Source organism: Dicentrarchus labrax, unplaced genomic scaffold, assembly GCF_905237075.1.
Source record: "Dicentrarchus labrax unplaced genomic scaffold, dlabrax2021, whole genome shotgun sequence".
Classification (NCBI taxonomy): Eukaryota; Metazoa; Chordata; class Actinopteri; family Moronidae; genus Dicentrarchus; species Dicentrarchus labrax.
The window spans coordinates 7,890,309-7,916,967 of NW_026136716.1; the positions used below are offsets into that span (position 1 = coordinate 7,890,309).

The 26,659-nt window shown below is 40.7% G+C and overlaps 1 protein-coding gene across 7 annotated transcripts in view; it reads left to right on the top strand.

The window, feature by feature from the left end:
* The window catches only part of LOC127378737 (sodium-driven chloride bicarbonate exchanger-like), a 42,149-nt gene that overhangs the window by 3,301 nt on the left and 12,189 nt on the right, over positions 1–26,659 (top strand). For 3 of the 7 annotated variants that reach the window (XM_051427964.1, XM_051427966.1, XM_051427969.1), the window contains 10 exons: positions 14,712–14,793; positions 20,104–20,247; positions 20,460–20,601; positions 20,771–20,931; positions 21,521–21,709; positions 23,656–23,744; positions 24,074–24,231; positions 24,368–24,455; positions 25,649–25,795; positions 26,517–26,617. In XM_051427964.1, the coding sequence (XP_051283924.1) occupies positions 14,712–14,793; positions 20,104–20,247; positions 20,460–20,601; positions 20,771–20,931; positions 21,521–21,709; positions 23,656–23,744; positions 24,074–24,231; positions 24,368–24,455; positions 25,649–25,795; positions 26,517–26,617 (1,301 nt within the window). Of the gene's footprint in view, positions 1–2,562; positions 2,776–3,165; positions 3,557–14,711; positions 14,794–19,402; positions 19,427–20,103; positions 20,248–20,459; positions 20,602–20,770; positions 20,932–21,520; positions 21,710–23,655; positions 23,745–24,073; positions 24,232–24,367; positions 24,456–25,648; positions 25,796–26,516; positions 26,618–26,659 lie in introns of those variants that run through there. The other 4 variants (XM_051427968.1, XM_051427967.1, XM_051427965.1 and 1 more) reach the window with 4 other exon arrangements.

Here is a 26,659-nt window from a genome sequence, read left to right on the forward strand (position 1 = left end):
GGGCCCCGTTGACATATTTTGCTGTCTATGAGCTTTTGGCAGTTCCACTTAGGATGCACTTCTCCTCTTAACATCTCAGATGGTCTTATTTAAACAGTTTGAGGCACAAAGAGGTCAAATTATCCAGTATTTCACAATGAAAGTAACAATGAGAGAAAACAAAACAAATGAAAATACATTTGTCTTGCAGAATTAGTTTTTTCTTCCCTCCTCTCCCAAGAATAATATCACAACCCCTCAGATTTGGACTTAACTACCTGACTGTATATAAAGTAGTTAAAACTAGCTTAAACATTTAATAATGTCATATATAGTAATGTATCAGTCACAGGGGACATTTTATTTCAGAATGAGTACTTTTACTTTTGATATTTGAAGTACATTTTGTTGATACAAACTGACTTGTAATAGAGTATTTTTACATTGTTGTATTGGTACTTTGACTTAAATTAAGTGAATACTTCTTCTACCACTGAGCAAGCAATTGAAAGTTACAAAAGTGAAAGATTAGGCAGATTTCAGGCAGTTACAGGCTGTTATGTTGTCCCGATGGCTCTGTGATCACATTTTACTGTGAATCCATGTTTTCTATAAACTATAATCTACAGTAATATTACAGAGCTGTGTTTGGCTTCTATCTTTAATTAGCCAGCTTGTTTAGCAGATGTTATGTATTTTTAGATCACAATAGTTACACATGTCACTATGCATCTGGCAGCCACGCAAGGCTGAGAACACGCTGGTTGATAATTAATAATAGATAATGGGAATTAAGTGAAATGGCTTTGAAGAGCCAACAGGATAGGAGTGTAAGCAGACAACTGTAGAGAAGAGTTTTGATGTATCATGCTTGTCATCTGTTCTGACAAAATATTTCTTATGCAACTGTGGGCTGTGAGCCAGACTGAGGACAAGGCTGAGCACAAAGTGGCTGCCAGTGGCCAAACTGGATTTCTACATTCCTAATTATTATTATTAGGAATGTTTTTTCACCTTTTTTGTTCGATCACTGCAGTGTTAACCCTCGCTTTCCGTAGTAGGAGGTTACTTTGTTAGATTGTTGGAATTTAAGGATATATTCAGGGTAAGAATGGTGGATAAATGTAACGTACGATATGTGTTAACAGGTACAAATATAAAGGTGCATTTTGTGATACATGAGTTATGAGTTTAATTGTCAAAGCAAAACTGGGGTAAAGCTGACGATACCATGTTGCTGTGTCATAAATAGATTATCTTAAATCTTAGTATTTGGATAAATCTCATTACTACCTCTTAACCTCGTAAAGTTGAATGAAAACAACTAAGTTTTATAGGACATGAAGCTGCTCATTGACGAGTAAAGAAGTCTGTTTACTGGCTCTATGAGGGAAGTATAGATCTATAGATAGAATATTTTGTGTAAACTTTAGCAATTTTATAACAAAACAAAAAGCTTTCTGATGTCTTGCTCCAGAAACAAACTTACTCACCCTTATTCACTTTCTTGCCAGCAGTCAGGTGAGGAGATCGATACCGCTCTTTACAAGCTTTTGGCTTGGACAGCTTAAACTGGTTCTTTGACAGCTTTTACTCTTTTTCATGCACCTCTTGCACCTGGTTTGGACTTGTTTACTATGTCTGGATTTGTCATAACATTCCTGCTGCGCTAATAAATGTGTAGTTTGATTTCAATTTTGCATCAGTACGAAAAGTGTAAGGAACTGACCTGTAGGAATTTTATTTTGGGCGTACCTCATCTGTTACTCACCATGACAAAGAAAAGGGAGGTTGTATTATTTATTTATCTTTTGATGGAGTCCTTTTAAACATCACTTGTGTTGTCTCACTGTTAGTTATCTCGTTTGGCATTAAAAATCATTAACATGGCTGTGGTGAACCTGCAGTGTTATGTACTTAAAGCACTGAAGCTCTGACTGTAACCTTGTTTGAATTCCCCCTCTACATTATTTTAATCTACCCCTGACTGTATTGTCTGTGGCAATGGTATCATTCATTGTATAGAAGGATAAAGAGAAAGATCTCTTTGGTCTTGAACCCCTTTCATGTCAACCACTTCTTGACTTGAACTCAAAGTCCTGGATTTGACTTGGACTTTTACTGGTGTGGTCCTAATTACAACCCTGACGTAACAGCAGGATGTCTGCCAGGCTGTCCAGTTAGGGCTGGTTGATTGGTCGGGTTGGAGAAGATCAGTGAGAACAGACGGAGGAAGTCTGCTGGAGTTGCCCGGGCTTGTTCTTTTGAGCGTGGTGTTCTTGGACCAGTGTGAAATCTCTGTTTGATTTTGGTGATCCGACTGTGCAGAACTGGCATGCAAGCGGGCAGGCAGGAAGCCTCCCCACCCCCTAGACAGGCTGTGCTCCTTTCCATAGTTAATTATAGCAGTGTCAGTGGAAGAAGAGGATGAAGAGGGCATGGAGACAGGTAGAGGAAGAGGGCACACAGCTAGATGGAGAATGTAAGAGACAGATGGTAAGATGAGGAGAGAGAGGCATATACAGAATGAGATTGTAGTGAGATTGAGAGTGTAGTGTGAAGTGTGATTTTGTTGTCTCATCTTCATCTGTGAATATCACAAGTCATCTTTGATCTTGAAAACTAACATCAGATGACATAGACCACAAAGACAGCATTATTGTAATTGGACAGTCACTTCAGGCAGTGCACCAGAAATAGTTGCTTGTTCCTCCGGATCCCTTTCTAGCACACCATGTCTCGATCATAGTTTCGCTGACAATGCACTACAGCCAGAGAGCAGCTCCTTTGCCTCAGGTAGGTTGTGCAGACACACACACACACACACACACACACACACACACACACACACACGCTCAGACACATACACTTAAAGATGCACATACTGTATACAGTAAAACTGCAACGCCAACCCTGCTCACTGCTTCATCTACTTGAGGTGTGTAGTGACCATGGTATGTGTAGCTGTGAGGTGTACTGGGGCTGCGTAGTGCCCCTCATGCAAGATGGTGTTCTTTGACTCCCTGCAACCTTAGGCTTCTCTTAGGTAACAGAGCTACAGAGCTCGGAGGCTCAGCAGAGCAGAACTGTGCACAGCACAGCATCGGTGATGTCAGAGCGCTAATCTCTCTAGGGGGATTGGCGGATGGACGCTTGTCAGAAACATTTGATGCTACCCTGGATGAAAGCCGTTGGAGGCAGAGGCAGAGGCAGTGTCGGAGCTGTGCTGAGCTCCCTGCTTTTGTTTTTATGTTGTGTTCGTGGGGCTTTCGGAGTGAGGTTGCTGCCATACTCCAGCATGGGAAGAGCGGCTGAGGAGAGCGGCTGAGGAGAGGAGAGGGTTTGACTGATAGCCCAACAGAGGAGCTGGCTCTATCGTTGTCTGCTATTCTCTGTGTCTCTCATAAACAATCACTAACAAACACTCTCCAGTCCAGAGTGGGGCTCAGGCCCTGAGCCTTAGCCTCTCGTCTTACCATTGCTGCAAGCACAAGGGGAGTTAGCGGGCATCCCGCCCCAACCTTACAGGAGGCGCATCATGCTCTCAGTGGACCACAATAAAGGATTTATATATCAGGTAGGTTACTCTGATCTTACAATCAAAAGTATTCAAGATGTAAGAGGGTGAGCATTTCTTTGACTTTGCTGTAACTCTAATTGAATTAGTTAGAAACTACTGAGTTTTGGCAATTTTGGCGACATGTAAAAATATACATTTGTTAAACAGTCAAGTTTTATACAGATTCGGATGAGCTGTTGTCGTGACATTGAGATTAAACAGTAGCTACAGTAGAGGAACAATATGAGCTGGAAAATTGCTGTTTTTCTGACTGTAATATTGTATATAATTGTTTATGCGTGTATAGTTGATAGACTGCGGGAGGCATGCCTCCTGTGCTGCAGACGGGGCCAGTTGTGCTGATGTGCATGCGGAAGGTCCCGGGGAGGATGGCTGACAGATGGGACTGTCATTCTGGGGCGTGAGAGGAGCTTATAGCCGCGGTACTGACCCTGGTGAACTCTGAGGGAACAAAAGGCGAACAAAAGCCAGAAATATTGGATTTGTTTGTGTGTGAGCACTTCGTCATTTATATAGATTTTTTTCTGGTCTTTCCTTATGGTGCTTTTAGGACATGCAGAAAGTTTACCTGCTATTCAAATCCAAGCAGCTTTTAAAAATCTCAACCTACTTTGCTGTTTTTACAGGTCAGTGTTCACACTTCTTATCTGCCTGTGTCTGACAAGGTTAGAGAGAAGTGATGATGTAGAGATGTTCCCAGTGTACTTAGCATATTCTTCCCTGTGAGGCTGCTGATGCCGACCCTGCTGCCATTGCCACGGTAACCATGGCCATCTGTAGGGATGAATACCATGACAACAGAGGCTGTCAGCCAATCACAGGGCTTGTTCAGCTGCTGGTAATCCATCTCCCTTCTTAGCTAGCTACAATCTATAGACTCTGGCTCCTAGCACGTGTAGAAAGTCTACTAAAGCAGATTGAATGTAAATAGACAGATTGACATTAAAACCCAGTCCTAAGGACTTTACACGAAGCGCCACATGCTTGACTGTTTTCTGGGCTTACTGTGGACAGTGTATGCAACTTACGACATCTAATATGATTTTTAAAGTATACCTCCTGGCCTAGATCTCAATGTATAGCAATATAAACATTAATCATCCCTGCTGTTGTGAAAGCCTCAAGAGAACGTAGAAATGAGGTCACGATATCTGCTTCCCTGAGAGCGACGTGATAATTTACACTGATTCCTGGAAAGGATCCTCTGAGAATCAATAGGTCTGTGATTTATACTGGCCAAGACACTGGAATATAAGCTCTCAGATAGATCTGGTTTTGACACTTGAAGACATCCTCTGTGTTGTTTTATAACTAGTTACATATGAAAGATAACATGCCTGGATAGTTAATATTCCCAGATAGTGTTGCATTCGCTGGCGTTATTTTTTCCATTACGTCTTGTGTTTTTATTCCCACGCACTGGTAGACACTGTATGAAAACAAACATAACATTGAACAATTTTACTTTCGTTTTTGCCGACTAATCCTTCCATCCAAATGCAGTGGCTGCCGTGTCTCTTCCACTAAAAGCCAACGCATTAGCTTTAAAAGCAGTTCTTTTTGTAAGTTCTTTACATCAATAGGCCACGTTGTAATTTTAACTTGTAAAATAAATTTGTGTTATCTGAGTGCTAAATGTAATAATATTTAGTTTTGGTCTTCAGAGGTGGAGAGTGTAACATATACAACAGATTTACGATGTAAATTTGTCCCAAATACTATAACAGTAATCAACACTCTAACCTACTCATATACAAGCAGTAGAAGTATAGTATTTCTATTACTGCTGCATTATGTAGAACAGTCTCAATCTTTCATACTTCATACTGCCCACACTGCTGACAGCTGATTGCTGTCTTTATGCCATGTACAAAGGATGAGTCCTTTGCTACAGCGGCCCAGGGTTCCAATCTGACCTGCGGCCCTTTGCTTCATGTCATCCCCTCTCTCTCTTCCCCTTTCCTGTCTATCTTCAGCTTTCACTATCTATTCAAAAAGAACATTTTAAACTAAGGTTTGTAAAATCGGTTTTCTTTAGCCCACTATTAGCGGCACACGTGACAGAATTTTAAGCTTGTAAATTGGATGTTTCTTGCTGAAATGTACCTCGGGAGTCTAGCCTCACATTTACACATACGTGTACTGGCTTGTTTTTATCAAAAGAACCAGATATTTTCTAACGCAGTTGTTCATCTTTTGGCCTGATGATTCAACCAGGAGAGCGTCATGCGGATGTGAGCTGAAGAAGTGCTCCAACTGTGAGACACGTAACATTATCTATTGGAACAAAGAACTCTGTTAGACCTCACTGCCTCCTATATGCCCTCTTCTTTCACTCTCCGCACCTCCAATGTGTAATGCAGGCTTTCTGTAATGATGACATCATGGTTATTTTTTTAGACTCCCTCAAGAGACACTGGACACATACTGTTTTTATAGGCTGAGAAGTATTATTCCTCATGACAAATAAACTGAACTAAATTGCTATTTTAAATGAAAATGTCGTTGATGGTCGTTAAAAGTTACAGTAATTCCTGTATTAATACATTAATAAACAGTCAGTCTCCCAGTAGCTCCTAGCTGTACACTGCTGTGACAAACCGAATTACAGTCTTACATTTGCTCTTCAGCTGTGGCACGGTGCTCTACATGTGAATGAACGCTGACTGGGCTGTCACTTTGTGAGAGTTTCAGCTGAGTGGCATTCACCTTTAACTGCACTATCACCGAGAGGTCAGCGTCCTAGGAGGAAACTAGAACGCGTTCAGAGGAGATGAGATGAGAAGGCATCCGAAGGAGTTCAAGCAGATACATTTCAGGTCACTTTCACTGTTGGCTGGGTTTATTTCTGGACTGTATCATGAAATACACCACAAGATGTTGTGTACAGGATTTTTCTGAGGGTACAGCAGAAGTTTTTGTCCCATGTGAGGTGAAAAACAATTAATATTCAGTAGCTGTAACTGCAGTTAGGATTATCATTCAGTAGGTAAATGTGCAGGTAAAAGGACAGGTTGCTCTGTTTGGATATTTCTTTCAGTTCTTGTTTTCCCACAATAGTTGGTTCTTTGTCCGCTTACCAGTGGTCACCAGATGTGTTTACAAAAGCTAGGGCGGTGGCTGCCTGGTGATCCCGAGGCTTTGTTGGCCCTTTCAGGTCAATCACTCGATCCTCCGCAGGCACTGTTTAACAATGTCAGACATGAAACTCATTAGGAAGAGTGGTCAGGGGCACGGACCGCACGTGTAGCAGCCTGAGGTGTGTAATCAGGTTTTAAGAGGTGGCAGATGAATTGATTTAGAAATTCCTCCAGTGTTTCCCTTGTGTAGAATTTATCTGGGAGGCCCCTTTCAAAAAATGCATTTCAAAGTGCAGATTGATTAAAAAGTCTGCTAGAACGGAGTGCAAGTGGTAGTTAGTGTCAATTCAGTGCTTTTTGCAGCCACCCAGATACATTGAGCTTGATTACAACCACAAGTGATATATCAACCTGTGGGAAATCTGTGCATGGACTCACCCGCTTGGAAACTTGTAACTCTAGATCCCGTACTTCCAAGGACACCTGTTCTTCAGAGGGTGGAGACTGGTTCTAATCCTGTGAAGGTTTTTTGGTGTTTGGGCTATTGTAGAGATTTGTTTTCTCACTAAATGTATTATGTTTTGTGACTGCCAAGGAGAAAAGCTATTGTTAGGTCCGGAAAAGAATGAAACAAACTGCCTTTATTAAGGCTTTAGAACTGGGCAGATACTGTGTGCTGGAGAATTACTTTCGCTTTTTAAAAGAATATTGATTCAACATTACATTCATATAACACTGTCAGACTCAGTAAAAAACAAATATTCTCTTGTTTATTCAATACATTATTCTTCCTTGTCCGTACCACGCACCTACATTACGCACAATGCAACTTGACCACCAGAAGTTTTGTCACAGATTTAGCTAATGTAGCCTTGAGCTACTTGAGCCTCAAGCAGACTACAGGCTACAGAGGTCTGCGAAACTCACTTCTTTCTAATTCCACCCCCCCCTTCCTTCACACAGCTCCCTCTGGACCTTTTTCACATGTGCACTAGTACGTCTCAACACCTGTAAACAGTCTTAAAACCGGTGGAGCTTCCCCTTTAAATTGCAGGTATTCTATATTGTTGGACTTGAGTGTTAATCCACTTATTCAGATTTAGTTGTGCACACAGCAATAAAACATGGAGTTTTTTATTTGCGTGTGTCTGTTTAAAAGTCAATAGAGGCCCAGAAAGACTAGCCTCTTACTATGAGTGATGGGTTGAGCCAACATTATACCAGTGTTTGTTGTTTCACATGAGAGATTTCTGTGTTTCTTCTCCCTTTGATTTCGACACTGGTTTGAAGTGGGAGTGTATGATATTACCGTGCCCCTCTGTGCACCAATCAGAATCAGAAGTGTTTTGAGTGTTAAACTCTTAATACGTCTTTAATTGTTGCTTAGTAATAATTATAGAGAAGCAATTTGAAGCCACGTTTTCAGGGTAAGTAAAGCAACGTGCTGCTATTTGGTGAACCTAAATGAATTAAAGCGGCCTCTGTGTCCATGAGTGGGAGTGCTTTAAAGACATTGGCATGTTTGCCTGTGACATGGCATCTACCTAAACATTGCTAACATTAGCCATTAGCCACTCTGAAGCTCTATACTGCATACAGAATGTGCATTGAATCAAAATCCGATGAAGCCCAATGTCAAGCCTTTCTCCCGAAGGTCACGGTGCTCTACTTAACCATCACTGCACAAATGCTCGCACTGTGCGCACATACATGAACGCACGCACTCTTAACACTGTGTGACATTACAACATCCCCTGGTCCTCGGTTCGTTTCCAAGCCTGAAGCCTTTTGCTCCTCTTGCCCTGTCCTCATTCATCCATACTGCTCCTCCCCATCACTCCACTGCCTGCAAAGGGACTGTATGCATTAGCGGGCCTATGCATGGTGTGTGTCTTTGTGTGTGCAGTACATGTGCATCCTGCTTTGTGTGAATCTGTGCGTGCTATTTGCTGCACCCATAACTAGTGAGCGTGTGTAACTACATGCACATAAGCAAATCAATAACTTGTAAAGGAGAGAGGCTTATGGTGCCTACAGATGTAGACATAATACACATTCTTATTATGTTAGTGTGTGTCTATTCATCATGCCTGCTCACATGTCTACCCCTCCCCCACCTTTCCCATCCCGACTCCCGTGGGGTCTTGGTCACGTGCTCCTCGCTCCCGTTCCCCTGAAGCCTTCATCACGACCAGCGTACCAACCGAGAAAGGGACGATTTAATTCTCGCTACCACGCAGGGCCCTCCATCACTGATCCCGTGGTCAGAGACAAGGTTTTATCCTACCATAAAGGCTGGCAGATTAATCTCAGCCCAGATTGGTGAGCAGGGATGCAACTCTCTGGGCTGGTCTGGGGTCAGCATCATGAGGTAGAGAAACCAGTGTCTATAAATAGAAGCAGAGACCTGCAGGGAGGAGACTCTAACTCATCTCTCATACTGAGCAGGGTAAAGCTTTGTGTGGGACATAGCATCATATCACATTATTTCACATACTGTAAAGTATTATAACTGTAAAGTAAAATATATTAATCTTTTAGGAAAAGGAGGTGGATTTCATTCTTTCTAATTCACTTCACACTTACTCTGTTAATAAACTCATGCTTTTCCAGTAAAGGGGGCAAATGAGTATCAGCATAAAGCAGAATATAGCATGTACATGGCAGAAAAAAGGATTCATCGGGTAATCGTACAGACCTTTTTTCAGAAAATGCATAGATTGGGATAAAAACGGTGTCATCTTACAAGCAGCAGTCACAGCTTGACATTTGATCAGACAACTATTGAGTTATTTAGATATTTTTAGGCTTTATTTATGCAGGAAGTCAAGATCTCTTTTACAAGAGGGACCTAAAAAAACAATAAATGACATGACTACGACAATTCAGCACTCTCTGCGTCACAGTTGTTCACTTTGAAGTCGATTAATGTTAAATATTTCAGCAACTTGGATACTAAAGTCTATTTAATGAAAACACTGGTACGGTAAGGCCATTCTGAATATCAGTGATGGCCTCCGACCTTTTTATATAACTCAAAGTAGTGGGTGCAACAGCTGTCTTGAGTAATGTACTGAATGCCACAGTGTTAAATGGCATCCAGTGGTTTAATAGCAGCAGCATGAGCACGCAGTTTGTCTCCATGATCTAATGTAGTTATTATAGTGGGTTGTATAATGTTGTTTTCTGTTTTGAAGGGAGAGAGAGAAAGGTTGTGGTATAAGAATCCATAAGAATTCTTTATATTTTCAGATTGGGAATAACTGAGGTCTGTGCTCTTGTGAAATGTATATACTTAGTCTTTCAGAACAAGCTTTCTGAAGGTTGTGAAAAGCAGACTGTAACCTGGAGAATGTCTGGTTTAAACAAAGTTTCAGGGTCTAGAAGTCCTCAAATCAAAATCAAATGAATCACTAAATTGAGTTGATAACGCATCTGTGAGCATGGCAGAAAGTGATCAGAAACCTGGATAAGGTGCTACAATATCCTGGTGTCTATTGGTGTACTCCGGCTAGTTTATCCAGGTTTCTGAAACTAGGATATGATGTTTACTGTACAGGTATTTGTATCGGCTCTATTGAGCACAAATCATGAGCCTGATCTTTTGTTTTAATACGTGCAAAAGGTTCTGAAATTGGTCCAGTAGATTGCCTCAGCTGGCAGCCGTGAAACAGACTTCAATGGCTAATCCTTGCTGGCAAATGTGCCCCTCAAAGTTCGTCCACCAAAAGTCTCCCACACTATTGCCAAAAACCAACGCTGCACTAAGTGGAAGTGTGATGACAAGAGCCATAAACATTGTTTTAGTTAGATGCAGGGAATTATTTTGCTTTATGCTTACTGTCAATGGATTGATTTTAATAACAATTTACAGGGAAAAACAGCTGCACTGTTTTCCTCAGATAAATGTGTTCCAGCCTGCACTAGCCTGTACAGTGGTGCAGTGGCCACCGCAGTGCTAATGCAGGGGAGATGCAGGATAGATATAAGGGAGTTCAGAGACAGCTATCACAGGACTTGTTAGACATGTGTTAGAAGACAGAGAAGGTTACACACAGTTAATCTGATTCAGTATAATGCAACAGTGGTTTTAAAATCCTCATCCTGTTGCCATCAGGTGGTACTCGCTAAAGCTAGGGCTTTGAATTGCGTATCAGCCGTATTTAGATGTGTGTCGTTCTCATGGATTGGGGACAGGGAGACAGTGTGTTACTGAGACTGAGGGAGTTTCCCCAGGGACCAGAAGGGCCAACGAGTACCAACCCCCTGCTTTTCTCCCAGGCTTGTCATGGACGCTCACATCTTTGCTGCCCTCACTACCAGAAGGGCAAAAATAGATACAAGTATTTATTACTTATTAGGCAGGTTTGTAAGTTCTTTATTTGGTTATTTTCTGATTACGTCTAGGATTCCTCTCACAGTAGATAGTGTGCAGTGGTCAGTCTAAGTCTGTGGAGGGTTGGGACCAGTGCATTCGGATGCAGAGGCATGGACACTGGCAAAATTAACACATTAAGAAGATGTCAAAGTCTTTCAGATTACCATTAACCATCTGTCAGGGGAAATCTAGGGAAGTCTGTCTACAGGGACTTGATAATGAATCCCCATCTGGGCCTGTGTGCTGTATGAGTGCTTGCATGTCTATGAGTACTCGCTCTGTTAATGTCCCTCCTATACAGTAAGCCCACTGTGTCAGCTCTCAGCATCTGTCCATACACTCCTTTAATGCTTTGGCTTGTTTCTCACATGGTTGTCCATGTGTGTGAGAGTGTTGTACCAACCATGCTGTTTGTTAATCTCTCAGGATGAGAGATTGATGGCCAGCATCAGCCACATTTAGCTTGTCACAGTGCAGTATAGCACATGACTCCTGTGCTGTTGTTTACAGTGTAGTGTAGCACTCTTCAGTTTTTGAAGAGCAGGGCCTTTATTTTTCTGTTAATTACATTTTTAAGAGGTATTTGTTGTCACAAAGAGGCTACAGATTTTGATTGAAAAGCTGCTGATTTAAATCCTGCTGACTGGTTGAGCAAAGCTGCTTGGTGATGAATGATTTTATTATACTACTGACATTTTCTCCACTCTTGTTCTTTTTCAAGACAGGTTTAGCACATCAGGTTTAAACCACTCAGCGTTAGACAAAATGTTGAAAGAATACATCAACATGCATGTGCATTTTGACAACAAGACACAACATGAAAACTGTACCTCTTAAGGGCTCTGTGTCACCAGAAAGTGGCACAGCTCCTCTTCACGAAATATGCAGTCCTAGACGAAGGGCTAGGGGGAGTTGGTGAGCTAAAATGCTGGCAAGCTGGGAATATGCTAGCACTAGTCAGTCTTGCATTTTGTTCTCAGGATTATACATGATTTAATTTAATAAAAATGTACACCATTGAAGAGAGAGGTAAGAATCTGTACCAGCCCTTAGCTATATAGTCACTGAAGAGGTCTCTTTTATACTGTTATTTGATTGTTCAGCAGTCTTAACTATATATTACTTGTTAAATGAATATAGGCCCATTTGTTCATTTCTTTAAAGCCCTTATAATTAGATAGATTATTGAGACATTTGAATAATGGTAAGAAGTATCATGTTATATCTCTTGTTGTCAAAACATATTATTTTATATTTTAATGCTGAATAATTATTTGAGATTGCCACCAGGTCTATTTAAGGCTGTATTTGATATTTAAACTGCAACAAGACCCAATTGTGGTCTAAACATTGGTTGTGGCATAAAATATTTAGAGCTTAGTGTGTGGTAATCTTTGTCCCACTGTACGAAATAAACTCCTCTGATGTGCTGGTTTGTGTTTCAATCACACGAAGTGCAGTGAAGGACATCCTTGTCAGATTATTCTGGCAAACCATGCGATATGGAACAAAAACTGAATGGGCTTTTAATGTGCCTCCTCGTACTCACAACCTATTGTATGTGATTAAGTATGTGTATGTGACACGGTCTCAGTTTATTCTAAGTAGAGGATGTAGTGCCCAAGGCCTTATTTCACCAGGATTAGGATGATTGTGGCTTCTGTAGGACAGATATCTACCTATCTATCTTCCAAGGATGGATCTTTTAGTCTTTGTCATCACTTTCTAAAATAAATAGACACTGATCTTTACAGTGTTGACGTACAGTATAATGATATATATATATATATAACTTGTCCATTCACACTACTGCTTTCTCTTGTGTAGTGTAGTTTCAGGAAATGAGAAAATAAAATAAGAACAGACTGAACAAGCTAATGAAACAGACACAAGGGTCAAAATAAAAAAAGGAAACTCAATTTAACTTGGAAAACATTAACATTTCTTCCAAAATAATACACAAATAATATAAAACATTTGTTCATTCAGAAGATCATAGTGGTTCATTGTGTTTATTCCTTTTATAACAATCATAGATGAGGCCAAGACGGCAGGTAATGTTAAAAGTTGTTTTATTGGTTGGTACCAGTTGGTTTGCTTACAGACGGCATGACGCAAGTGCAAGAAAATTATTAGCATCAGAATATATGTAAAGCACATTTCAGAGTAATATATATTTAACTATTGATGCATTCATGTGTAAGTATCACTGTAAGGCTAATTATAACTATTTTATACCCTGGTGGGTAGCTTAATCTGTAATAATACATCATAATGTATTAATGATTATATTTATATTATTAATGTGCAAAGTAAGTAGTAACTATAGCTGTCAGGTAAATGTAGGGGAATAAAACCAACAAGATTTAACTCTGAAATGCAATGGAGTAAACGTATAAAGTAGCAGAAAATATCTCAAATTGTACTTAATTACATTCCATCATTGCTTAATACCAGCAAGGTAACATCAGTAAATGTGTGCTAAGAACAACAAAGCAACTCAGGCGATGTGAAAAATAACACTAATGACCTAATGCAGGACAGGTACACAGCCAGGAGACCTGCAGCATATTCACTGAGGACGTCTAGAGGGCAGACAACACATGATCCAAATGATAAACTCTAGACGCCACACACACACACACACACACACACACACACACACACACACACACACACAGAGAGACTGGAGAGGGACAGAGGCAGGAGAACAGGCAGAAGGTGATGGAGGAGGCGTCACCATGACAACTTTTTGTTCTGGTGTTCATGGCGTGCAACCACAGGAAGCCATCTCTCTATAGCAAGGCTAAAGCTGTCGATATCGCTGTCCACTGGCTTAAATGATCGCGACTGGATAAATGCAGTGTTGTCCTCAGTGTTAATAAGGGTTGGTTTATCAGTGACGCATATTTTGAGTTGATTGGAGAGTAGTCGGTCCACTCATGCAGTTGATATGTCTCCAGAGGGTTCAAAAGAATCGAAAAGAGCTCAAATGACTCTTGATTGGTGCTGACATGCAGACACACACCACGGCTTGTAGTGTTCAACTTCATCCGAACTGACAGTATTTGTGTGTGAACATTTTAATTTTGCGGGGTCAGAAGTGAAAAACGACCGGCCCCTCTTTCATTTTTCAAGGTCAGAGCTATTTATAGCGTGGAGTAACCAGAAGAGCACTATGTTGCATCCATTAGCACCAGTCCCTGTTCTCCTGTCTTTGCCGGAGGTGTGGGTGGCGGAGCATTCACACGATTTAAGGCTTATTACAATGATGCATTCTTGTTAAAAACCATGACTCAAAAACTGTGTAATCCGTCACTCAGCAGATGAGCGCTGTTTTATTCAAATTACGTTTGGCTGCCTATTGTTGCCATGGTGACAGTAAGTGGAAGTTAGCCTTATAATGTTGAGTTTCTGTGTGTGTATTTGAGGACACATCCTCCCACTAGGCAGGGGGGGTGCTCTCAGTGAGCTCTTACGTAACAACTTGTAGCATTTAGATGAAATATGGATTTTGCTTCAGCGAGGACAAAAAGGCTCCTTAGACAGACATCAGCGTAATGATTATTAACACTGATTAAGCAGTGTCCTATGTGACTCATGTGTCACCCCTCTATGCACAATGTGCTAACCTTGTACACTTTATATGTTATTGTATGTTCACACTCTTTGTCTGTGTGTTTGTCCCTTCTAGAGAACCGATGAGGAGGCAGTGGTGGACCGCGGGGGCACTCGCTCCATGCTCAACACCAACTTTGAGAAGGAAGAACTAGAAGGTAACAACCAAATGTGATAATTAACATTTACATTACACAGTTAAGGATAGTTTTAGTAGAGAAGATTTAAGAAAATGGGCTCTCCAGAGGCACAGTTGACATTATTCAACAGGTTGACCTCCCTCAAACTGAGCTTTATGTGTAAAATTAGTGGAGTGCCCTTTCAATGAAATGCAGTAAGACACAAAAACACCATTTACAAACAAGCTATTATTGGTATTCTTTGTATTTTCAGCCCCATTTTGTTGTGTGGAAGTATATTTACTTTCCCCTTTGTACTCAAGCTTAACTTAACCTATCGATTGCAGACGTTTAATAGCAGAAAATCTGTCTGTCCACCTGTCTAAATCCTTACAAAGGAATATTTGGTTTTCATGTTTTGTCTTTTGGCATCAAAGAGTGAGGGCTTTATTCTCTGCACATATGTGTGCATCAGCATTTCATCCATCATAAAAGAGACAGAGCGCAACATCCTCCCATCCTTTTTTCTTTATTTTAAAGTTTAAATGAATAAAAAACATTAAAAAAAACAACGTATGGTAGGTAAAAATAAAGGTAAATAGTTCAAAAAAAGAATAAACAAACAGGAACAGGAAGTATTACAAATAAGGATAATTGAAAGCATTGTTGTTCACAGAAGTTTCAATAGTTTTAATCATTGACAGCAGTGTATAATTAGTGGAATTATGTGATCCAAGTGGGATTTTTAAATATAATGTATTTATTATACCAAATAATATATACTTGTATGGATCCAGATCACTCAGTAAACCTGCCTCTTAGATCAGGCCCCAGGATGCACTGCAGCCACATGACATATTGTTTGTGTTATAGTACTATAAGTGGCTCTTAGCTGGATCATTTGCACTTACTATTGCTGCTACTATCTCCCCACCTACGCGTGTAACCCAGCTGAGCTGAAGTTCAGGCATATTGTCTGGGAGTTCTTGAAAGCTACTTTAGGAAACACCGGAGATAACAAACAGAGACGGGAGTATGGAAGGCAAGCTGAGGGAGAGTGGGGACAATAAATTACAATAGTTCATTAGAGAATAACTCCATGAAAGTGCTGAAGGTGACAGATGTATCACAGATGATGGGTGTAACTTGTGAAGTGGGTTTACTGGATGGTACTTTTTGTTTTTGCCAGCCACACAACTGGATTTATGTGTAAGTCAAAAAAGTATAATATGAGAGAAAGGAGAAAATAAAAAGAACCGTCCAGAGAAAACAACATACTAATTCGGTCCCATGTAGTTAAAACACAAGTTATAAGTGAAGCAGAATTGGTTTCACCATCAATATCCGCTGTAATTTCGTTGCCAGGCAACGTACGCCCAGGCAGCCGGCAGAGATGTCACTCTTTGATTCTGACACTCTGCCGGTGAGACGGTGCTTTTATCTCAAGGACCCTCATCCTGGAATGATGGTTGCCGTAATGACTAGCTCTCTTTCTGTGCTGTGGTAATGCTGTCAGTGCGTCAGCACCACGCAGGAGCCGGGGATCCTCTGAAGTTATCTCGGCCCTGTCAGCGCCAGCACTCACCTGCTTCCTCGTTCTCATACACTCACATTTCTGATAAAAGGAAAAGGTTAGCATGACATGACTGGTTTCCATTGTGATTCCATGTGGATTTAAAGGCCTGTTCAGACATGTAGTAGATGTCTGAATTATGTTAAAAAAGAAACAGCAGTAGTAAGTCTGATGGTATTCGATATTTTTCTTACTGTTGACAAATCCCATGAAAAGATCAAAACCAACCATAAATGTATGACACTAACCAGTATTGTCTGATAGTTTGTGGAGCCAAAGCCTTATTATATAATATATCGACCAAAACTAACAATGTATTAATCCTACAAACTGATTGTGTGTGTGTGTGTGTGTCAAAGCCTGATAAATCTCATTCTTCTGTGCCATAGAGCTCATTTATTGTCCAAAAACTATGAAAAACATGTCAGGGAGCCACACTGTTGCACTAGGTGACATGTTCCTTCATTACAATGAACGCACACAATGTATTTTTTTTTACTCAGTTCCGCATTCACTGTCCTGCCTACAGAAATACCCTCTAGAGCACCAAATATGGATTAATCCGCCGCTGAAAATAGTCCCTAACAAACTGCAAAAACTACTATTTTCTTCTGTTCAAGTAACTTTTGATAATAACTACAGTGACAAGCTGCTTTAGGAAATAGCTATAACTATATATAGAAGACTTACAGACTTGCAAAAAAAATATCATCAATGATCCTAAATAAGAATAATAGATAATAGACTCCTGATATGAAGTTTTGCTTGTTCCATAATTGTATTGGTCAGAGTAGTTTTTACCACAGCCACTTTCCAGAGATCAAAATATATGTATTGTTCAATATTTGAATATAAATTCTGTGTGTGCCCATGGTAATACATTTATTACAACCCACAGTAAGTGGGCTATCTAAATCTATATTTTTGTCACCCGGATTGTCCATACTGTAATTATACTCTGTTGATCAATTCAGTACATATGACATCTACTGGATGTCTCTCCATCCTAAAGGAATATCTCCTCTGTTGCTCTTCCTGAGGTTTCTTCCATTTTTGAGGAGTTTTTCCTTAATCTGAATTGAGGGTCTAAGGATAGAGGCTGTTGTATTCTGTAAAGATTGTAAAGCCCCTTTAGGCAAATTTGTGATTTGTGACATTGGGCTGTATAAATAAAACTGACTTGACTCGACTCACTTGACTAACTGCAGAATTAATTTGGAACGAACGGTTGTGTGAAGAGAAGGCTCAAACCCCCAGCCAATCAGCTTTGTGCACCAGTGCATACATAAATACACACACACACAAAGACTTAAGAATATGCAACGCCAAAACTCAGCACGTCACACACCACTGCATGAACTCAAGCCATGACTAACTGAAAGCCACTGGGACGTGGCGACAGAAGAGAAGAGAAAAGACTTTCTATGACATCAGCAGTAGTTCGGGCCTGGGGGAGATGAGCTATTTTTGTGAAGTCCTCCACTCAGGAGTCTTGACTCATTAACTTTAAAGCTCTCGTGCTCCATCCTTATGTTTTTCTCCCTCAGATACCTCATTGTTTCTGTCTGCTGGAATTTGCCTTTTATTGTGAAATTTGCTTTATGTGCGAAGTCAGCCTCTCCTCTTCCCTCTGCGTCTGTGACATACATAATTTACACGATGCTAACAGCAATTTGCTTCGGATGAATGCGTCTGCAGCAGTATACACTCTGACAGAGTCAAGTACACTCCCAAACGGCAAGTACGTTTTGACATATGGGTAGTTTTCTCATTATGTTTTCTCAGACCTGAGTTTACTTCTCTCTGCATTTTCTGTTCTGGAAGATATTGAGTGAGTGGCTCTTCTCAAATGCAATGATGTCATTGTGCTCTTAGGTGATTCATGTTATGTCTGTGCTTTGCTTAAATCTCATTAGTGTGCCATGATGTGATTAGTTGTGTCTCCAAGCAAGTGAAAACAATTTAAGGCATTCACGTGGCCGGGATATTTTCCCATCAGACTGAATGAAAAAATACTGAGATTTCTCAGTGCAACTCTGACAGAAATAAATAAAATAAGCTAATTTATTAGGATTTAACTTTGAAGGCAAGAGGGGTTCCCGAATGTTTCTCTGTTCTAAATTAGATTTAAAGACATAGGATTTGTTTCAGAAGTGGAAGGGCACAAGTAATATAAATGTTATTTTATTTTTTCATATCAAATGTACACCATCAAGTAAGTATTAGATTATTTTATTACTTTATAATGTCAGTATACCAAAAAAAGGCCATAAATTGCTGCATTATAATGCACTAATCCAGTAGTCACCTTGATAGACACCTGATACTTTTTGATAAATGCTGTGAGCGCACGGTAATAACTGAATGTAACTCTTAATATTTGGATCAACTCAGAGCTTCTTTCATCTATACTTTGTTAGTTGAAGGAGTAAAAGGACACGGTTTAGTAAATGACTCAAACAGACCAAAATAGGATTTAGAAAAGTGAGTGGAAATTATACCCTTGATTAGATTACAGTTGAATAAATGCCATGTGGGAATATTTTGGTACATTGTGATTGGATGGCCTGTTCTTTAGCTGTAGTCTTACCAGCAGTGAATAAAGCAAAATGTATTATTCCCAGTTATCCCTTAACAATCTGCCGTTATGCTTTCTCCATGGTAAAAAAGAGGTAATGATGAAATAGGAAACCAATTTATTATCCTCTGATCGACCCCATTCTGTTGCTCCCAAGCATCAAATTGCTCTTGGTGTCACATTATGCTGGTCGCTGTGGCGCCTCATATGGTGGAGGAGGCAGATAAAGTGAACAGGGTGTCCGATAGTCTTGTCTGTGTCCGGCCACTGAGCCGAAGGAAGCAGCAGCCGGGCAGCTCGGCCATGGTCAAGTCAGCTCGGATTATCTTCACGCCGACACTGTGGATGCACGCTTGTGTGCACGTACACGCACAGACATGGACACTTTCGAAATCCCAGACTCATTATCTGTGCTGTATTGATTTAAAATGAAAATACTTGTTGTAAAAGTCCAATTTTAAAAAATCTATTTCAGCTTCTTCAAAGAGGACAACTGGAGACATTATTCGAGACAGCTGCTGGTTCGTTAAGTGCTGCTTTCCTGGTTCCACTCTAACTGACTACACACCTTGCTACTACCTGTTGCTGGGTGTTTTGATAGTTGTTGTTTCACTGCATATTTTTTCCACAGTGTGAGTTTTGGGATACTGACTCAGTCACGCCTACTCTCATTGCTCTCGTTGCCAATATTGCAAGCTACAAGCTCTGAAAGCCTATTATTATTCTTAGCCCGATGATACCTTGTGTGAATTATGGGCGCTACTTCTGGTTGTTTCTTTCACTGGACTGGATCACGCCACTTCTTTTCCTTTTGCATTAATCATGGGTGCAAGCAACAACAATACAGCTGGGATTGGTTTTGTTTGCAATCACTGTTCTAGCATATTGAATGTCTGCAATTTCCCTTTATTATTTATTTTCTCTAATGTACCTTGTCTACAAGCAGCAGAATTTCCTCCCTGCTCCAATTTAGTTTTCTTCTTGTTTCCGTTTCAGACACTTTTTAATTATTCTACCCTATTTATTTATTTATTTGTATAGAAGAAATATATTAGATTGTTGTTGTTGTTGTATTTCACATGTTGATTGCTACAGATGATTACAAATACTTTACACAAATGAATAATAATAAAATGAACTCACGAGTTTAAAGGACAGACAGAAGAATCTAATGTTGTCTACCGAATGTTGTCTCCAGGCCACCGCACTCTCTACATCGGGGTTCACGTTCCCCTGGGCAGGAGGTCGCACAGACGTCACCGTCACCACGGACACAGACACAGGAAGAGGTCCAAGGAGAGGGACTCGTCAGCTGATGATGGAAGAGAATCCCCCTCACACAGTAGGTCTTCAAAATGGACTGAATCCAACTCCAGCAAGTTTTAATATAGTGAAAATATATGTACAAGTAATTTTTTTATGGAAAATTCATGGAGAGTTCACACCAAAGTTTTACCAAGGCACATCACTTTTTGAATCTTTACCGTTGCGTGCTTTCTTCTTCTCCTTCTTTCTCTACATCCGCTCGTCCTCCGGCTGTCCCATTTGCTGCAGCAGACACACCAGCTCAGAGGGTGCAGTTTCTTTTGGGGACAGAGGATGGCGACGAGGAACACATACCCCACGCCCTGTTTACCGAGCTGGACGAAATCTGCCTCAGGGAGGGCGAGGACGCCGAATGGAAAGAGACAGCCAGGTACACCGCTGCAGTTGGCCACATGGGCTGGGTCTGGCCAGCTGCGACTATTTTCCTCTGTTGCACCTGAGAGTTTGAGCCTTTTTTTTTGCAAAGTACTGTGCTTCTGTCAAACACAAATGTATCATGTCTTTATGTATTTACTGAGTTGTGTTTTTAATGTGTGCAGGTGGCTTAAGTTTGAGGAGGACGTTGAGGATGGTGGTGAACGGTGGAGTAAACCCTACGTAGCCACTCTTTCTCTACACAGTCTTTTTGAGCTTCGCAGCTGCATCATGAACGGCACCGTGATGCTGGACATGAGGGCCAACTCGCTGGAGGAGATTGCAGGTGAACACTTGGGGCTGAAAAGTCTCTTCTGCTCGTGCCTCATCTGAGCAAACAAAAAGTAATGTTCATAAAGCACTGAATGGTTTAGGGGCAAAATACATTTCTAATTTGCCACTACTGTCTGATCCAGATCCTGATCCTGATTCTGACTGTTACTATTACAGAACATGAATTCTTAAAACTAACATTTTCAAGAAGGTAGAGGCCAGGTCAACAAGACTAACACCATGACATGTTAACTTAGAAATTTAGGTTTATAACACTTTGCTTCTTCATGTACAAGCTTGTGGGATCTTTCTAGGAAGGAATAAGGGAACTGTGTTTTAGATTTTGAGGGCAGCAAATAGTGTTTATCTGACTGTGGGAAAAACTGTGCCGCCACAGATCTGTTGAACTTAACCTGGTTTTGTGCGATTAAATCAGCAGCAGTGGGTCGGTTTTTATCGGAATAATCAGCTTAGCATCGCTGGCTGCCACACAGGGAGAGACACTATCGGGAGCAGCCTTTGTGAATTCAAAATGAACTGTTCAAAGTGTAATGTGGCAACCTACCTTTGTGTGTTCCCTTGTATGTGTTTTTACTTCTTAGACATGGTTCTGGATCAGCATGAGGTGTCGGGCCCTGTGGGACAGGATGCCAGGAAGAGGATCCGCGAGGCCCTGCTCAAACAGCACCACCACCAAAACCACAAGAAACTGGCAAACCGCATACCTATTGTACGCTCCTTTGCTGATATTGGCAAGAAGCAGTCTGAACCTCATTCCATGGACAAGAATGGTGAGCAAATGGTCTGAACACCCATGCACACCTACACACACACCTGTCAATTGCCAAGACTACAGTTTGTTCTACAGTGTGTATTATTCTCTGCTTTTTCCATGGTGACCATATATTGTGTTGTATGTAAATATACAGTATGTTTTCATGTATAATCTTGTAATCCTTTGCATGTTTTTTCCAAAGTGTGTCTCATGTCTCATTTTCTCCTCTTGTTTGTGTTTCTCCGTGTTTGTGTCTGTGTTTGTTCTCGTCTGCTGTATTTTGCATGCGTGTGTGTGCATGCGTGTACTCTTAACCAGCAAATGGACTCAATTATCAAACCATAAAATCCCCCAAGTGTTTGCCTGAAAAGAAACCCCCCAAGAATGCTCCACCCAGAAGGGCCTTTCCCTGTGTGACATGGCCACGGTGTGTGTGTTGCGTGTCATGTCTGTCCACTCCCCCATCACCTTCGAGCTCCTCCAGGGGCTGTGGCCACATGACCCCAGAAACGCCCTTTGGCGTAACCAAGACCAAACGTCTTAGCATCCTTCAGGCAGTTGCACAAGGCTACTGTCCCATCACACAGGAAGACACAGAAATCTACACAGGCAACCAGAGCGCCCTTTGGCTTAAGCTGATACTAAACACTAAAAGCTATGAGATAGTAGTAGTAATAGTATACAAATGAACTCATTAAAGGGGAGAGTATCATCATGAGAGGATCGAAATGGGTTGTGTGCAGTCAAGAAGAGAGAGAAATAAAAACCTCTGCATTTTCAAACTCATGCAGCTTTCTCTTCGTGCAATGCTCACAGTCGTGATGTTCCTTCTGTTCTATTTTTGAGACTTAAAAGTATTTTAAGTAGCAGGGTTTTTTTTGTACTTTCAACATCTTAGGAAATCTTTGGGAAAGTGGTAGTCAATCTGCATAATTGTTTATGTAAGTGGCCAAACAGGGCATGTGCAGTGTACCAGTTTTCATGATTATGCTCTCCTCTTTATGACAGTAATGTGTTTGATGACTAGAAACCACAGGACATCTGTGACTCTACACTCATAACAGTCACTAATTACTAATAGTGGTAGCTCCTCGCTTTATATTCATGGTGTAACTTAATAACACAAAATGTATTTTGTCGCCTTTGGAATTGTTATTCAAAGAAACAGTTCAACATTGTGGGAAATATGCTTCACTTCCTTGCAGAGAGTTAGTTATACCACCCTGGTGTTGGTAAATATACTTCTGTCCACTGGCTTTACATTAGCTTCACTGTAGCTTCACAACAGTTATGAACAGACAGCTATGCAAGTGGTATCAATCTTCTCATGTGACTCTCGGCAAGAAAGCATATAACAGTATATTCTAAAGTGTTGAACAATTCTTTTAATTATAGTAATCACACCTTCACTGAAACAGATGACATTTTGAGCAAGCCACATTTTTAGCATTCCCCCCGAGTGCTGTGATTTGCTCAAACAGCTGCAACTGCTGCATTCACGTCACAAATTGCCTGAAATTTAAATTTAAAAGGACCAATCTTTGACTTTGTTTCACCAAAACTAAAACACACTAAATAAGCACCTATTAGTTGATACACTTAAATATGAACTGAAGTTAAAGATTGTGCCTCATTTAAGGTTTAATACACTTGATTTGGAAAGATTGAGCCTAGCTGTAATCACTGTCTCCACTGCCCCACTGAGCTTTCATCAGATGTGTTTACACTCTGAAACACGGTACAATATTGTACCTTTTGTCACTAGGGCTGAACCTTTTCGTCAGTAAAGGTACAGCACCTACAACAAAAGGGTCAACTGTTGTATGATATTTTTCAGAGGATGTAACTATACCCTCTAATCACTCACTGGACACCTTTGTCTTTGTGTGGGAAAGTAGTATTGTGATAGGCTGAGCCTCCGTGAACGTTGACATGATGTTGGTTTCCTGCTCTGCCTGACAGGCCAAACAGTCTCACCTCAGTCCCAGCCTGCTAACAATGAGGGCAAACAGGACGTCAGCCGAGAAAACAGTGCCGTGGACTTCAGCAAGGTGAGCAGCCAGACCCACCACTGATCCCACTGTTTATCTACGGGCACTGATAGCTGGACACAGAACTAGTACTGTATGTTTAACCAAGATTGGGTTACGTGTGAAATGGTCACCGTAAGCCTCTTGCCCTGGGAAACTGACTGGAATTTAACAGGAGTAAAGCTTGTTTTCTTTTGTTGTGTGGACCACCAGAGTCAGATCAGAGCAGATTTTGGACTTTTATCTTGATTATTAACTGTAATAACCACTTTGAATCTCAAATTTATATTTTTTATACTAATCTTTAGTCCAAGGATGTAGTGTTGTTATGGTTTCTCTTCGTCTCACAGATTGACCTCCACTTCATGAAGAAGATCCCTCCTGGTGCTGAGGCATCCAACGTGCTGGTGGGGGAGCTGGAATTCCTAGACCGCCCTGTGGTAGCCTTCATCCGCCTGGCTCCTGCTGTGCTGCTCAACGGCCTGGCTGAGGTTCCCATCACCACCAGGTTATACACCAGCTGGAGTCTCCACTGCTCTCTTTGTTTTTTTCTATCTCTATAGATGAGCTGATAATTCCCCGAGTGCTTCATTAGAAAAGGATTTGACCTTTACCCAAAACTTGTTGTCCCTTCTGTTGCACAGGTTTCTTTTCATCCTGCTTGGCCCTCTGGGAAAAGGTCCACAGTATCATGAGATTGGCCGGTCTATTGCTACCCTGATGACTGATGAGGTAAGTACAACATTATCAAGGCTCAAATTCCAGCTCCAGTGATGCTCTTTTACTCAAAGGTATTAATACAGCAATACTCCATGACAAGTCCAGCATTCAAAATATTACTTAAAGGTAAAAAAAGAATTATTGGCTGAAGTATTAAGAGTTGAAAGCACTTAAACTGAGGAAACACGCACCTTCAGCTGCAGCCATCTGCTGGCAAAATAAAATGAAGAAAACTCCGGATTCAGATGAGAGAAGCAAAGAACCTTACATTTCAATATAAAATGAATGAGCCTATACACATAAATGTCCAACACATCGTCTATTCCTGCAACTGGGAAAATGATTCTGACGCATGAGTAATTTATTTATGTGCTTGTCTCTGTTTTTAATAATTTAAAGAACAAATATTTTTCTCAAAGACGTGATTTGGAGCTTAAAATCAGCTCTAAATCGAGCTGAAACTTACTTCAAATGCTTAATAAAGACAGCAGTAAGAATATTTTAACTTGTTTTTAATCTGAATCTGCATTTTGTAGAGATTTTGTACAAATTTAAAAACAGATTGAGATATTCCCAGTTCACAGGCAGATTGTTTTTCAGTTTTTAAGAGAAACGTATAATACGCCATTTTAGCTTTGACTCATTTCCAAATAAGTCCCATCCAAGGCATCTTACTTTTGGTTTGGTTATATATCTCATCAGGGCAGCTTAGGGAGCAGAGAAACCAGTCCACCTACTAGCTCTACAGTTGTTTTTTTATAACTCAACCTAACCTTTGACCTCAGGAGAAGCGTTTGGGGATCAGCAGCGTATGACATATAAACTGTGACAGGATTTCCCACGGTGCAGCTATGAGCTAATGTTACTGACCATCATCAGAGCCAGATGTTTTTTCGTTGACAGCGTCCTCTGGGATGTATGAAAATAGAAGAGTATGGATGTCAAAGACTTCCTCATATATGGGAATGAATTGTACCCATCACTGTGATTTCCTTAGATATTCTGTATTCCATATAAATAAGCTGTTTCTGATTATGGGATACTTTCCATCGGAATATTTTACAGTTGTGTTTTAAATCCTCTGCTGAATAAACATTTCATGATACATTTACTGAAATGCAACACAAGAAAATAATAATTTAAACTGTATTTATGCCATACAAAAATCACTTTACTCATATTTTTTGTCTCCATCTGCTCCACAGATCTTCCACGATGTTGCGTACAAGGCCAAAGACAGGAATGACCTGGTGGCAGGCATCGATGAGTTTCTGGACCAGGTGACAGTGTTACCTCCTGGAGAGTGGGACCCCTCCATCAGAATAGAGCCTCCCAAAAATGTGCCCTCTCAGGTAAACCCCCTATTTATGTACGAAAAAGAATCCCATTTCTGTACATATTTATTTATTTATTAGTTGTAACCCAAGGTAATTGGGAAGATTGGTTCCATTGTTGAAGGAATACTCTAAAAAAGCTCACCCATTAAACTAAAGTATTTGAGAAACTGTGTAGAGTTTGAGAGTCTCTGTGTAGATTACCGCTTTTGTGAGTCCCCTCTGCTTCTGGCTGCCTGCTGAGAAATTTTTAAACATCTGCGTTCTCCTCTAATTTCAACTGCATTGTACTCTGTGCTTTGATGCTTCCCCCCAGGGTTCTGCTCTCAATCCTCTCCAAAATATTAGTTATTTTTCTTCCATTAGTTATTTTGGTCTACTTTAAAAAGCGATCCACCATCTTGTTTGAGAGAGAAATGTTGTTGTCTAACAGGAAGCTGCTGCAGATGATTAAAAAAGTCTTTTTTTTCCTTTTCGTCTTTGTCATTAAGCTCCTGGGGTGAATTAATGACACACCACTGTGCAATTAGATTGTTATGCTGATGAACTCTTTGTCAGAAAAGGCTAGATTCACGCACAAGAGATCATTCATTTGGGATTGAAGCTTGGTTAAAAGTACGGTGGAATAACTACCATCTGGTGCCTCAGTGGAGATTTAAGTTGCCACGCACGCTTTTTATTGTTCTTTTGATGATGGCCAGTAACAGACAGTTGACTGACAGTGATCTGACCCACACAGGAAAAGCGGAAGATTCCCCCTGTTCCCAATGGAGTGACAGATCTTGGAGAGTCGGAGGAACATGGAGGGCACGGTGGCCCTGAGCTCCAGCGCACTGGGAGGTTAGTGCGAGAGAGAAACAGGATGATTTATGATGTACAGCC